Here is a 15666-nt window from a genome sequence, read left to right as displayed (position 1 = left end):
GGCATGACATAATGGTTTATTTTCTTACATTACTACTATTCAATGTGCATACTGCTCATACCACACATCCAGTTGTATGTTTTCAACATATTGTTTCTTTTTTGTTACTTTAAAGATTTTCATGATGTCCTACATTGTGCGGAAATGCAGGTCTTGCTGTTAACACAAATACTACATTCCGCCTGATCTTAGTGGAGTTCAGTCCAACATCATATGCAACATTGTTCTCATTGGGGAATTGTGAAACCAGGTTGGGCAGGAAGAACAAAGGAAAAAAGACATAGACAAGAGAATTTGCATTTATACAGCACCTTTCACAACTTCAGCAAGTCCCAAAGTGCTTCACAGCTAATTAAATATTCTTTAAAAAAAATAGTAGTCACTGTTGTAATGTAGGCAAATTTCCACACATGGTCCCACAAATGGCAATGAGATAAATGACCAGGTTATCTGTTTTTTTTAGTGATACTGGTTGAGTGATAAATGTTGGCCAGTGGTGAAAATGAAAGGAACAGACTGGAAGACACACAAATGTGGCTCCCCTGATAGTTCAATATGTAAATGCACCATGTGGTGTAGGGCTGAACTATATAGACTAGGAAAGTCAAATGGGTTAACAGCTGATTTATGCTGACTTAGCTGATCTCAGTAAGGATACTACTATTATTCTTAGCTTCTCTGGGCTGGGAGGGGAAAAAGTCAGCATGGGTTCCACCTGACTGCCATCAAGTGACACCTCCTGGAAAGTATACTTAAGTGGACATCCACTGAGGAAATAGTTGGGTTCATGATGTGGTGCATTCTATGCTGGAATAGTCCAGGCACTCAAGCCTAGTTCTTTCAATGGGCATTATCTAACATTGGCTTAAACCCATTTAAAATGAATGTGTTAATGCCGGTTGGGATAACTAGGCATAAGAACATGAGAAATAGGAGCAGGAGTAGGCCAATCGACCCCTCGAGCCTGCTCCGCCATTCAATAAGATCATGGCTGATCTGATCCTAACCTCAAATCTAAATTCATGTCCAATTTCCTGCCCGCTCCCCGTAACCCCTAATTCCCTTTACTTCTAGGAAACTGTCGATTTCTGTTTTAAATTTATTCAATGATGTAGCTTCCACAGCTTCCTGGGGCAGCAAATTCCACAGACCTACTACCCTCTGAGTGAAGAAGTTTCTCCTCATCTCAGTTTTGAAAGAGCAGCCCCTTATTCTAAGATTATGCTCCCTAGTTCTAGTTTCACCCATCCTTGGGAACATCCTTACCGCATCCACCCGATCAAGCCCCTTCACAATCATAGAATCATAGAAGTTTACAACATGGAAACAGGCCCTTCGGCCCAACATGTCCATGTCGCCCAGTTTATACCACTAAGCTAGTCCCAATTGCCTGCACTTGGCCCATATCCCTCTATACCCATCTTACCCATGTAACTGTCCAAATGCTTTTTAAAAGACAAAATTGTACGTTTATATGTTTCAATAAGATCACCTCTCATTCTTCTGAACTCCAATGAATAGAGTCCCAATCTACTCAACTTCTCCTCATATGTCCGCCCCCTCATCCCAGGGATTAACCGAGTGAACCTTCTTTGTTCTGCCTCGAGAGCAAGTATGTCTTTTCTTAAGTATGGACACCAAAACTGTATGCAGTATTCCAGGTGCGGTCTCACCAATACATGAAGAATGGGCACTTAGCAAGGTATTAGAGGGCTGCCAGTGGCCTTAGAATCACACTTCATAATAAATCACTGCCTTGAGGAGAAAAGAAAATTGTGAATGGGGACCAAGCTGGGGAAAGAAAAGGAGATTAGCAGGAAGAATCAGTAATGATTCAGCAGTAGGGTGATTGGACACCCTAGGACACTAGGAGATAGTGGCAGCAATGGCACAGAAAATTAATGTAATCATTGCTCTAAATCCTTGTGCATGTGGTATAAACCTGCAGATCAAACAAGTTGCAAATATTTATTCAAGGCTTCTACAAAGCATGTCCTCCTCTGAAACAAGTGGTGCATTTCCACAAATTTCATCAACGGTGATAGCATCAACGTGGTTTAAAATGCATTTTTCTCATCTGAAACAGTTCTGGATGGTCAAAAAAACATGTTTGGAATAGTGCAATCCTTTACAGTCTTTCAATTTGAAGAAAAATAATTAATGCAGTACAAAGTAATGACTCAACTCTATCCAGGCACCACTGTAATTACCAGCATCCACCAACTTCCAGCCAGATGATAATTCTGGGAAAGCAATCAAAACACAACTCAAACAAAATAAATTAAGGAGAAATGAAACACAAAAAAGTTTTAGGCTTTGGGCCTAAAAATTCTTCATTTCTAATCTGGCTCCTGCATAGTGTGAATATATTTGACTTGCTAAGTCCTAAAAGAATAAAATAAAATGTATATAAGCCACATAGGAACAACTAAACATAAAACTAATAAACGTAACAGAAAAGACAATAGCATTGCAAATGCCTGTAAATAAGCTCTTAAGTGGTCCAGTACATTTATTGATAAAGATGAAGATACAAGTGACAACAGAATGAACAATTCCCATCATCAAAAGAGCCTGCTTGTTCTAATTTATTAATTTTAATAAAAAGAATGAATTTTTAAAAGTTCCACTACAATAGCGAGATCTTGAGGCCGCTGCCAATATGTGGCAGGCTCTTCTGGGTAGTTTAAAAAACTAAACCTACTCAAGAACACCAAGGTGACAATAATGACTCTTAAAAATTGATTTTTCTCCATGAAGATGAGCCTTATTTTGAGATGGGCATATTTAGAAGAAAAACCAGCTCGATTCCTTGTGAGATCACTTAAAAAAATCCTTTTTGACATGGATCTGATGATGGCATGTAGCCTACAATAAAACTTCAATCAATCAAGTGCCAAAGTAAAATAATAGCACAGTGTTTTCTCTGTGTGAAGGCCATCGATAACACAGCAAATAGAAGAAAACATTAAATATTGTGACCAACCTAATTTCCATCACCAATAAAGTTATAAATAACACATGAACTAATACGAGGGTTTGCTCATTTACGTAGACAATTTTTTCCCCTCCGATTTAATCAAAAGGTACTGTTATGTTCCTCCATTCCATGATCTCCCCAGGTGACCGATTCCTGGGCCTTGTATAGAGTTGGTCTTGATTTAACTATAAGGTGTGAAATGGAACTGTTTGTAGCCAAAATAAAAGATAAACACCTGTGATTTTAGAGCTCCCTCACATAGAAAATAATCTTTGGAATACTAATGCTATGCCTCTACCTAATTATAGTTGTCCTTAACATAGTGCAAAGCCATGACAATTCTATCCAGATACCCCTGTAATTATTACTAATATAGCATTCACAAATTTTGAACCTGTATGATAATTCTCAGAAAGCCATTAGAACAGATCTCCACATAAAATAAACTAAGGAGAAGTGTAATGCAAAAAAGCGATAGTCTCGCTGGTGGAGTCTCTGTACTGAATCAATAGGGAAAGTACTACTACCTCCCACTCCCCTCCACCCCTCCCCACCCCACAATAATAACGGGCCAAGCCCTGTCAATTAGATATGTGCCAAATTTCAGAACTTATGATTTTTGGTTTCTACTGAAATAATTTTGTAAGTAACCCAATTTAAATTCATTTAATTAGTACATTTCATTAATATATTCTCGCTTCTAGCAAGAAGCACGCAGCCTGTAAAATTCAGCACATAGCATCTATGGTTCTTGTCACTGGCAAAAAAATCTATACTAATTACTAAAAATAATTACTAAAACAAATACATTATTCATATTAACACAATGAACTTACCCTCCAGATGTAATAAGTCTGGAGTTATTAATGAAATATGGAAAATCTACAATGTTGACAATGTAATTTCCTCTTCCTACTTCTCTACTTTTTCAAATTAGAAAATCAAAGTAGTGTATAAATCTCATGTTTTCAACTCATGAATATTACAATTTTATGTTTGCTTTGGGATTTGGGGGCTGTTGCATGTCAAAATGCAATAATAATGATGACACATCACTGTTGGTAAATAGAAAACTTTTTAGAAACAGTTTTCTTGCTTTATTCCAAGAACAACTCTATCCTATTTAATGAAGTCACCACGTCAATCCTGTGTCTTGCTCCTTTGGCACATTTTACTTTGATGTCAAGGAGTTCCACTTGCAAGACAGCATTTTATAATAAGGAAGTTACAATTTCTAAAAAGAAGACAAGACCGCAAATTGCTGGAAATCTGAATCAAGAACAGAAAATGTTGGAAATACACAACAGGTCAGTCAAAATCTGTAAAGAGGAAAAAAAGGTTAATGTTTTGTGTGTTTATGGTTCTGAGGAAGGGTACACCCCCAAACCATTAACCTGTCTTTTCAAATTACAGTTCCCCCTACTCCCTGCAATTGTTGTGACTCAATAGCACTCAGGTTTCCTAGTGGGACATGTTTCCCAGATTAAAGCACTTGTTTGTTGGAAAAATGTTGTGAAACCCAGTAGTATGGATATCATATTCCACTTAAGACTTTTTCGATTGGTTCCTCTTGAATCATGCAATTTAGAATGAGGAAAATATATCTCCACTACTATGGTGAAAAAAGTGTTCTAAATTGAAATTCTTTAGTATTGTGCACTGAGGAAAAAGACAGAAAATGGCTTTGGTGAATAACCTATTCCTATTTCATTTTTCGATGGGTAATAATTAATGTAATTATTTATTCTACTCTATTCTTACAGATTTGGGAATAGTCTGTCTTTAATAGAATTCACTTCACAATATAAGATGCAGAAACATCCATGTCACATCTGACAGATAAAATGCTGATGTACTGTTTTCAATAGAATTACATTTTCTCCTTGATCTCAAATTAAGTTTAAGAGCTTTATCATAATTTTAAATTAAGGCCAATAATCCTTAAACTATAGAAATAAACTAAAATATGAAGTTAGAAAGCAAATTATGCTATATTTTCTCCATGATTTTCATCAGTACTTTCTGTAGAACCCTCAAATGTTGACAGATTAGCGGTCAACAGGTTGTGCAATTGAGAATCTGAATTTCCTTTGGAAGTCGTGTTTGATGACACACAACTTATGTTATTTTCCAGAGTATCAGATGATTCATTAAGTGCATTATTTCGAATCCACTGGTCACTCTCAGAATCAGATTGGCTGGCTGCCTCTGGACTGGCTAATGGGGATTCATATACAGATGAAATAGGATCATGACTCTGAGATGTTACTACGCACTGCCCTTCAGAAACACTTGTTTTGTTACAGCCATTGCTTAACTCAGCAGTAATTAACTTCTCAGTCATTTTTGCTATTTCATTCCCCGAGTCGGGTTGGAACATTGATGGATAAATATCCATTGACTGGGAGTTCGTTTCCAAAGGCAAAAATACTGGACTTCCACAAACATCCTTTTGTTCCACTTGCATTTTTTCAGATCCTGTGCATTTTTTTTCTTTACCAGCCAACTCTGGTGCTGCTGGTTGAGGTGGAGTTTCTTGATCTTTTAATTGATCTGAGGATTATCCAAATATTTAAAAAATCAATATAATGATGCGTTATATTAAATGTTGGATCTACGCATACAGTGGAAAGAAGGATTAGGTCAGCATTCTGTCATTGAAGTTAAAATGCCATTGTATTCACTTTATAATATATAAAAACTATTGACAAATAGGATAGTGACAGTTATTATGACAGTTACATTATTGTTTCTGGATCAGCTATATAACATCTGTTGCATAAAAATAGAGCTGAAAAAAATTAAAATGAAGGACATTCTCCATTTTCAGAGCATAACAGACACTCACAGTAATAACTCAAAACAATTAATGAGAACAAATGCTTTGTGTTGCACTCAACACTATGTATCAAAACTATCCACTTTTTTTAAGCCCTACCTCATCGCATAATACTGTTTCTAAACTTTCTGATAAAAAATTGAAAGACCACTAAATTGATGAAGAATAAGGGCAATATATTTTGTGAGCAGCACCATATAAATGCAGATCTTCTGTGGCACTGCTCACAAACTCCAACTTATCTAAAACTTTGCAACCCATATTCTATCCCACATACTCATTATACCTATCCTTGATGACCTCAAGTACCTCTCTATTCCCCAACCCATCAATATCACAATCCTCACTTCAATTGCCTCCATCATCCCACTCTACACTATAGGTGTGTATTCTGTGCACAGTAGTTCATCCACCCTTATTTACATGCTGTATTTCAAGGTCACTATGCATATATACAAGATTTAAGTTAACCTAATATTTTCAAGTGTAGATGTTGTGTATTGAAAGATTATCCTTTTGATTGGAAAATCTTATGGAATCAAAATTAAGTCAGCTTATTAAATTGTAGGGAGATGTGGACCATTACACCAAGTTAAAGGCAGTCATCAGGGAAACGTGCAGTTTGCATACACAATGTTTAAAAAAAATTAAACATTTTTAAACTGCTTTTAGCTAGTTTTTTTCTAAGTTTCTGTCCCATTCAGCAGCTCATTTTTTGTCACTTCTACCACCCCACCCCCCCAATTCAACAATATGCAGCTTGCCAACCAATAAAATTCATCTTTCTAAAAAAAACTCTCAGAATTGAACTGGTTTTCAATGGAGGAAATAAGAGTTTGACAGTGGAGCTGGTACAGCTCTTTAAAATGCTGATTGGCACAAATAATGCAGATATAAGCAGATTTCTTAACTTACAACAGTAATCAGAAACTGGAGAAGCACAAAATTAACCAGCCTCAAGCAAAACGAGATATTAGAGGATTTTTTCTCATAAAAAATAGACTTACAGCAAAAATTGTTAACGTTCTGTCAATTAGCTTTTTTTTAAACAAAGTTGCTGGAATGTAAATTACAAGATTAAGACAGACATCTAGATATCACCTGTCAACATTCCTTATGGAGATTTTCATGTTAATTTGTATCCACTCCTGTCATATGTGGTGACACCTGATTTCCCCATTAAAGTGGCAGCCTGTAACACTGCACTGGCCACCAGCTGACGCTGTGGAGCAAAGACCTGAAATTCTATCACAGTTCCAATGCAATATTGTTTTTCTGGAACTGATTTTTTTTCCCTTTGAAGCAAATTTATTTCCAGCTATTTAATGAGTGTTTTCTGCTTTTTATTGTACATATTTTCCTATCCTTTGGTTTTTACAGAACTCTTCTATGGCTGGGAAGCCCAACTTGCTCTGCATTCTGCCCTGCTGTTGGAACTTGCCATGCCTCTCCCATGACCTTCCCTCTTTTAACCAAGTAGTAAGGCTCCCGTTCAAGGCCCAGCTCTGCTCCCCCCACACCCCAGTCACTTTCAGGTTTGCCATGGCTCCCACTTGTGACTCCGGTGTGCCTCTCATCACCCCATCTCCAAATTATATTCTCCCCCCACCTCCCTGCCCCATTCACGACTGCTGACCTGTTCTTCTCCCTGTTGTGTCTCTGCGATCCTCTGTTCCTGATTTTTGGATCTTCACCATGGGGAGCTACCAAATTGGCCTGGTCTCACTGCCCTCTGCGTTTCAAGCTTATTCCCTGTTCCCTTTCATCTTCCATAGCCTGACTCTCTACCCGAATGTGCCGCCAGTGTCTTCTGATTCTAATTTTTGATCTTCGCCACAGGGCTGCCACCAATTGGCTCAATCTCACAGTGGCACACACTCCCTTCTCCCACGTTTTTGTACTCCCTCTCATCTTCAGATCCACAATTTTTAAATGTCCTCATGTGCAGAGTTAGCTTCAAGCATTAAAAATTCCTCATAGGTTGGAAAAGGGATTGTTTCAGATCACTAGGTCATTGGGGTTAATAATCCGTTGCTGGAATATACAAGGGAAATAGCATGTGTTGCCCACTGTACACTCCTGATTTCTCTAATAAGCAGATGGACCATTTAGTCCTGACTAAATGTAATAATTGATTTTATTATGAAATAGGAATATACACAAAAATATGTTGAATAACTGATAAAATAGCAATGCAGTATTTAAATTTCTCGAATAATATAATTGATTTTCTGAAACCAAAATGACAAAGCACTTCAAATTCCAAGTCCTTTTTCAGAATCCTTAAAACTGAGTTTTTTTGATGAGTTTTTTGTATATGTGCAGACAGAAACAGCAGGATCATTGGTTTTAATAATTGGCTGGAAGCACTGAGTACAAAGGAAAAACTGGTCTTCATGGAAAACGAGAAGCCATTTGCTGGAGAAGTGTGTTGTTCCAGGAGGGATGTGTTCATCTACACCAGTTGGGGACTGAATTTGGAAACAGCAATTAGGAGGTATTTGAGCTAATTGGGATTAGGGTGCAAAAAGCTAATTCTGTATGCAGTTCCTATTGGACTGGAAACCAAAGTGCTACGGATGGCACTATTAAAAACTTATTTAGTTCTAATTACAAGGAATACGGCAATTTAATTAGACAAAACCACGAGTCATCCAAGGAATTCCTTAAAATGGTTCTATGTAAATGCTAGAATTATGGCATTTGCAGCTATGGGTAATAATGTATCTTAAAAACAATGGTGGGATCTAAAAGATCGTCCTAAAGTTCAGTTCAAAGGGTATAGGGGATTCTGAATGGATAGGACAATTCAAAAAGTCATAAAAAAAGCTTTATTTATAAAAGAGGATATAGTTGCGATAGAGGGAGGATATTAGTTAACAAGGAGCTGAAATATTTTGGATCAGAGAGTTGATTTAAAGTTGGCACCTGTTGCAGACCTCCAGGACAAAGATGTTCAGAAAGATGGGGAATTTGTTTAGCAAATTATAAAGGCAGTAAAAAAATGAAGTGCTGTTGTCACGGGAGATCTCAATTATCCATCCATTAAGTGGATGATAGGGAGCAGCCAAGTATAGAGGAGGTGAGACAGAAATATTTGTTGATATTGTCAAGAATTGCTTCCCAACTCAACATGTTGGGAGAATGCTATGGAAAATAATCTGTTGGATTTAGTTCTTAGCAATGACTCTGGGGTGATATCTGTGGGGGGGAGGGGGAGGGGGAGGGGGAGGGGGGCATTCAGGCAATAGTTATCATTGTACCATCTGATTTTCAAGATTTGGGGAAGGTAGAAATTACTATGATACAGAAGAAAAGTAGAGTTTATTTAAATTTAAACTTACGGAAAGGGAAACCTTATCTACTCCTTGGATAAAAGGGTGAATAGAGTAAATTGAAGTCTAAATGGCTAAATGGGAAGGTTTGTATTTTTTAAATTCATTCACGGGATGTGGGCATCGCTGGCAAGGCCAGCATTTATTGCCCATCCCTAATTGCCCTTGAGAAGGTAGTGGTGAAGCCTTCTTGAACCGCTGCAGTCCGTGTGGTGAAGGTTCTCCCACAGTGCTGTTAGGAAGGGAGTTCCAGGATTTCGACCCAGCGACAATGAAGGAACGGCGATATATTTCCAAGTTGGGATGGTGTATGGAGCTCAACCTAAAAAAATTCATTTGGCATGAAGTGAATAATTGTCATGGGCATAGGGACAGAAGAGGATAACTAAAGCCACTATTAGAGATGCTAAAAAGATATTAGAAAAAAGAAGGATTGTGGGCAGTCCACAGGATGGTAGCAACAATAAAAAATTTTCAGTTATGTCAGAAGCCAGAAATGATTAAAGACCACACTGGTCCTTTGAGAGATTTTGCAAGGTAGGTTAAGTAAGAGGATCAGGATATGGCTGATGTGCTGAATGGATCATTTGCAAAAAAATAATTTAGAAAGTTTTACATTATGGTGCAGGACAGATGATTCATCTGTTTATACCAACAATTTGGAAAATAATGAAGTTCTCATTCCTCAAAATAATAACATGTTGCAATTTTTAAAATTTGTTTGTGGGATATGGGCAATGCTGGCAAAATTTCATTTATTGTCCATTCCTAGTTGCCCTAAGATGACGGTGGACTAAGGTGACACTGTAGTTCTTGTGGTTACGATGCTCCATGTTGGTCATGACAGATGTCAAGCCATGGCACAATGGTAGCACTCTCGCCAGAGTCAGAAAGTTGTGGGTTCAAGTCCCACTCCAGACACTTGAGCACATAATAGAGCAAATACAGGCTGACATTTCACTACAGTACTGAGGGAGTGCTGCACTGTGGAGGTGCTGTTTCTCAGATGAGACGCTAAACCGAGGCCCCACCTGCCCTCTCAGGTGGACGTAAAAGATTCAATGGCACTATTCAAAGAAGAGCAGGGGGATTCTCCTGGTGTTCTGGCCAATATTTATCCCTCAAGCAACATCATTAAAAACAGATTAGCTGGTCATTTCTCATTGCTGTTTGTGGGACCTTGCTGTGCACAAATTGACTGCTACGTTTCCTCACATTACAACAGTGGCTACACTTCAAAGTACTTAATTGACTGTAAAACGCTTTGGGACATCCTGAGGCCGTGAAAGGCCCTATATAAATGCAAGTCTTTCTTTCTTTTGTTGTAATCAAATACAGACAGAGGTGGACAATAGTGGGCTATGCACTATGAAGGACACATGAATTGTGATGTTGCTAATCCACCTCTATTCTGTTCAGTTACAAACATTCAGCTTCTTGACTTGGTATGTACAATTTCAAAATTTGCAGATGACACCAAATTGGGGGGTGTAGTTAATACAAAGGAAGAATGCATCAAAGTGCAAGAGGACATTAATAAACTTGCAGAATGGGCATGTAATTGGCAAATGAATTTCAATATAGATATGTGTGAGGTGGGGGTGCATTTTGGTAGGAAGAATAAGGAGGCCACATACCGCTTGGACAATAAGAGTCTAAATGGGATAGAGGAGCAAAGGGATCTAGGGGTACAGATACACAAATCACTAAAAGTGGCGACGCAGGTTAATAAGGTAATAAAAAAGGCAAATCATGCACTAGGGTTAATTTCTGGAGGGATAGAATTGAAGAGCAAAGAAGTTATGTTAAAATTGTTTAGAACCTTGGTTAGACCATACTATTACATTATAGAACAACAGAGAAACCAAGAGTGTTCTGTTTTTTCCACAAGGGTGTCCACAGGCATGACTATACCATTAGTCTTAATCTGTGAAATATTACATCAACCATTGCATTTTTTCAACCTAATGTCCCTTTTGAATTAAACTTAATTAAAAAAAAATTACAAGTCATCATATTCTAGGATCACTGTCCATTTTTAAAATTTTTTAAAAATGAGCAAGATCTTATTTTTGTGAAAAGGGTTTGGCCTTAGCACAGGTGGCAATATCATGTTTCAGCACAATAACCAAAAAGGAATATTTTCTTCCAAAGGGTTAGGTTATAGTCCAACAGCTTTATTTGAAATCACAAGCTTTCGGAGGCTTCCTCCTTCGTCAGGTGAGGAGGAAGCCTCCGAAAGCTTGTGATTTCAAATAAAGCTGTTGGACTATAACCCGGTGTTGTAAGAGTCCTTACATTTGTCCACCCCAGTCCATCACCGGCATCTCCACATCATTCCAAAAGGTTATCACAGTGGCATAGCTGTATATATTATACATATTTCTAAATTGAGCATTTTTATATTGCTGCAATATGTTTGAATAGTCTCAGCTTCAGTAGTTTGGGCGGTCAACTTTTTTTTTCCTTCCCTCCCAGAAGATGAAAAGACCAAAAAGGCTGTTTTGAACGCCTGTCCATACAGGGAGTATATTACTGAGCTGAGGCCAATGTATCAAAACACCAATGACAGAGATGCTGTAGTGGGATGCAGGATGTGCCCTTGATTCTCTGTGCACTGACTACACTTTAAAAGTGTTCACTGGTTGTAAAGCGCTTTGGGAAGACCTGAGGTCATGAAAGGCGCTATATAAATGCAGGTCTTTCTTCTTTTTTCTAGTTCTCTCAGGCATGTTACAGCAAGGAAGAATCAAGTGGAGAGAATGAGTTCATCCACAAGAAGAGCAATTGTTCAGAGGGTCACCCAGGGATGCTCTTACACATCTCCTGCTGGCAGTTCAAGAGTAGCATTGTTGTAGGCGTTGTCTGCCTCCCCTAGTAGCTGGCAATGGTGTTTAGTGTGGAAAGAGAGAAATATTATATTTTTAAAAAGGATTTTTACCCTTTTCACAACCAAACCAAAACAAAGCGCATTTGATGACACTTCCACAAACTGATGCTAGTTACGTATCTCTGCCATATATCTTTAAGTACTGATTTTTTGGGGGTTGGGGGAGAAGAGATTTACACAGTTCTTTGTTTTCATTCCCTAGTAATATTAGTGTCATGTCAATGCTATGAGAGAATAAAATCTTGCCTGTTGTGTCACCACTGAATGGTCTGACCTGTTGAGGACCAGTCCAGTGACTTTACCCTAGAAATTATTGTTGGCAATGTTAGCAGATGAATTACATAGAATCTATAGCACAGAACCAGGCCATTCGGCTCAACTGGTCTGTGCCAGCTTTTATACTCCACACGAGCCTCTTCCCACTCTAATAACCTCTTCAACCCTTGCCCTGTATTCCTCTATTCCCTTCTCCCTCATGTATGCATCAAGCCTCCCCTTAAATGCATAAATGCTATTTGCTTCAACCACCTCACGAGCAGCGGGTTCCACATTCTCACTATTCTCTGTGTAAAGATAGAAATGAATGATTAATGTGTTCGTGTGACACTCCCTGCTGTACTATTTTACTCAAGACAATAATCCATTTTAATAAATGGGCTAATGACTGTATGAAAAAACACAAAGGGATGCCATGCAAAAGCGTTAAGCATTCGTCCGATAATATCATGAAGTAACTTCGAAGCTTTTAAAACATCAATTTTATAATCTCACCTTTTTGCTGCACCTGTTGCTCAATACCCACAATCATAGGAGACTTCGGTCTTAGATCCACAGGCATGGCAGTATCAGTTAAAGTTATAGTCTCCTTTCCTCCTGTTGTCGCAAAAGGATGCGAGAAGAGAAAAAAAATAGTTGCAATACAATTGCTCATAATGTAAGTGTTACAAATTATCATTTAAAACTATTTTTATATTTTTCAATCTGAAAGTGATAAAAATCATGTATCCATTATAGCACAAATAAAAATAGGGATTTAAATCAAATGATGCACATTAACACAAATCAAATAAGTTGCTCTAATAAAGTCTACCCAAAGATATGTCAGAACATATTTTATTCCACATTTATTCAAATCAATTTACAAACTGTACTCTAAGGCACTGATTATTATTTCACTGGCTAGACAAAGGAACAACAAACCCACATTTAATATTCAAGTGAACTTTTATTTAACAGCGCCCAGAATGTATCTGAACATGCTCATATTCTACTGTTTTTCAGGTCTGGATACTTAGAGTAACCTCAGATCCTAGGCGCTCTTCATTAGCACCTAGTGGATCCTAGGTGATAGCCCAACAGTTCATAGTACTACCTGAAAAGTGCTCAAATATTAATATAAGCACTCTAAAATGTGTTCTAATACTGTAACAGTTCAGTTAGTTGAGATAAATAATATTAACTATTATAGACATAGAGGTAATTTTACAAGTGTGTGATCTAAGCACCGAGCTTTGTCCACCAGGATTGCATATTAGGAATTCGGTTGTGTGCCTCTACAATTTTCCAATCAATAAAATTAACAGATGGAAAATCATGGAGGGGGGAGGCGGTGCACTCCCAAATTCCAATATACACTTTCAGGGTGTAATGCTCTACACCAGGAGCAAAAATCTGTAAAATGATCCTTTATGTCTGCTTTATTTCGGCTTTTCACTATTTATTTCTCCTTCTTCCCACCCTGCTTTGACAGTCGTGCGCTGGCCAGCTGGGAGGACAGTCAGGCACAAGAGTAGTTGGAGGGTGACCTCAGGCTTTTCCTTTCATGAGGAAGCTCTGGGCTGTCCTGGTCATCTTCTTTATACGACTGAGGTCAGGAACTCGAGTATGGAGAATTTATGGTTTTAGCATTCAATACTTCATTTATTCATAACACGCAAGTCTGGAGGTTATAATCTGGATTTATTCATACAGTTCAATTGTTAATCGTTAAATGTACATCTTTAAATTCATTACTGTGATTATATAATGCCACTGACCATCTGGCAGATTAATTTTAATTGAATCCATTTTGCAGGTGTTGCTTTTATATCAGAGCTGCTGAAAATATGTTACCCAGTGTCAGGTTAAGTTTGGCCGGTTACATTTTGTATGTCAATAGCAGCATTATATAATTAAGGTTTATGCATGCCATGTCTCAATCAGTATAGTACAAGCAAAACCTACTCCCTAATCCCACTGAGATATTGTAGCTCAGACCTGTGGGTAGTAAGGAAAGAGAAGAAATGGCCGTTACTGTGAGAACATCAGGAAAGAGAAAGAAACTGATTGTTAATGAAAATCACCTAATACGTTTGATAATCTGTTTAACATGTTTGTTTCACAAAATTTTCACTAATGCTCAATTGACTACACTAGCAATACAATAAAAGTTTATTCACAGTGCAATAACAGCACAGATTGACTAGTATACAAATGACAAATTCAAGTACTCAACAAGTGCACTGTACACAGTGTGCAATGCTAATGATGCAAGATTTACAATTAACACAATGTTTTTGAATGCTCCAATCTTACTGTTTGTAAGATACATCATTGTATAGGGAGGTTGGGTGGGTTGTCATGGTAAATAAAGACTATTCACCTATAGATTAGATTCTTTTGCAAGAGTTTGCAGCATTCGTAAATATGGAAAAGTGCAATGATACCTCTGTTTTGTCAATTAATTTACACTGAGTCTACAGCACAGAAACAGACCATTTGGCCCAACTGGTCCATGTCGGCGTTTATGCTCCACATGAGCCTTCTCCCTCCCTATTTCATCTACCCCTATCAGCATACCCTTCGATTCCTTTCTCCTTCGTGTGCTTACCTAGCTCCCCTTAAATGCATCTATGCTGTTTGCCTCAACTACTCCTAGTGGTAGCGAGTTCTACATTCTACCACTCTTTGGGTAAAGAAGTTTCTCCTGGATTCCCAATTGGATTTATTAGCGACTATCTTATATTGATGACTTCTGGTTTTGAGTTGAGTTCTACAAATTTATTATCTGTTCACTTTTTAACCAGATTAAGAAAATATATAAACTGAGTTATAAAATGTTTATTTTGCAGCTCATTCAGCATCTGCTGGGGCATATTTTGTCCACTGTGGGCAAGATGATGGTGCTGCAGTGGAGTTTTCAGTGAAGACTGTTACAGCAACTGAGCTAATCAGAGGGCATTTTCATGTTACTGAATTGCTTCCAATGATAAATAGTTACATCAATTCCCTTGCTGCTCAATCTGCTGCAGGTGCATTCAGCAACAATGGATGAACTGTGCACATGCAGGTCTGGTCAGAGCCTTCTCAGATTTCAAAGGAAAGATGCAACAGTCCAACACTCATGAAAGCATATTGCTGGCCTACAATAGTGTGCTAAGAGGTCATCCTACCCAAAGCCAGAACCAAGATGGCAGACCTAGTAAATGCCACCAGCAAGACATGTTTAGCTTTACCACTGGAATGACTTTTACTTAGAGGCACCAACCAAAGCCGCTGCTGCAGGAAGGTTTTGATGCCTGGGATGGCAAGTGCTGGATTACTTACACTGCATGCTTGTTTCCAACAGCATATTTGGCATCAC

At 38.0% G+C, this 15666-nt stretch overlaps 1 protein-coding gene across 1 annotated transcript in view; it reads right to left on the bottom strand.

Annotated features, from left to right (window-relative positions):
* Nucleotides 1-3961: 3961 nt before the first annotated feature.
* Nucleotides 3962-15666, bottom strand: part of ccdc149a (coiled-coil domain containing 149a) — a 133142-nt gene continuing 121437 nt past the window's right edge. The window contains exons 11-12 of the mRNA XM_068001584.1: nt 12816-12917; nt 3962-5533 (exon numbers count right to left, since the gene is read on the bottom strand). Coding sequence (XP_067857685.1) covers nt 4965-5533; nt 12816-12917 — 671 coding nt within the window. The 3' untranslated portion in view covers nt 3962-4964. The remainder of the gene's footprint in view (nt 5534-12815; nt 12918-15666) is intronic.

Source organism: Heptranchias perlo, chromosome 1 (assembly GCF_035084215.1).
Source record: "Heptranchias perlo isolate sHepPer1 chromosome 1, sHepPer1.hap1, whole genome shotgun sequence".
NCBI classification, from domain to species: Eukaryota; Metazoa; Chordata; class Chondrichthyes; order Hexanchiformes; family Hexanchidae; genus Heptranchias; species Heptranchias perlo.
The sequence above is the reverse complement of the archived record's forward strand: the minus strand, read 5'-3'. Positions and strand labels throughout refer to the sequence as shown.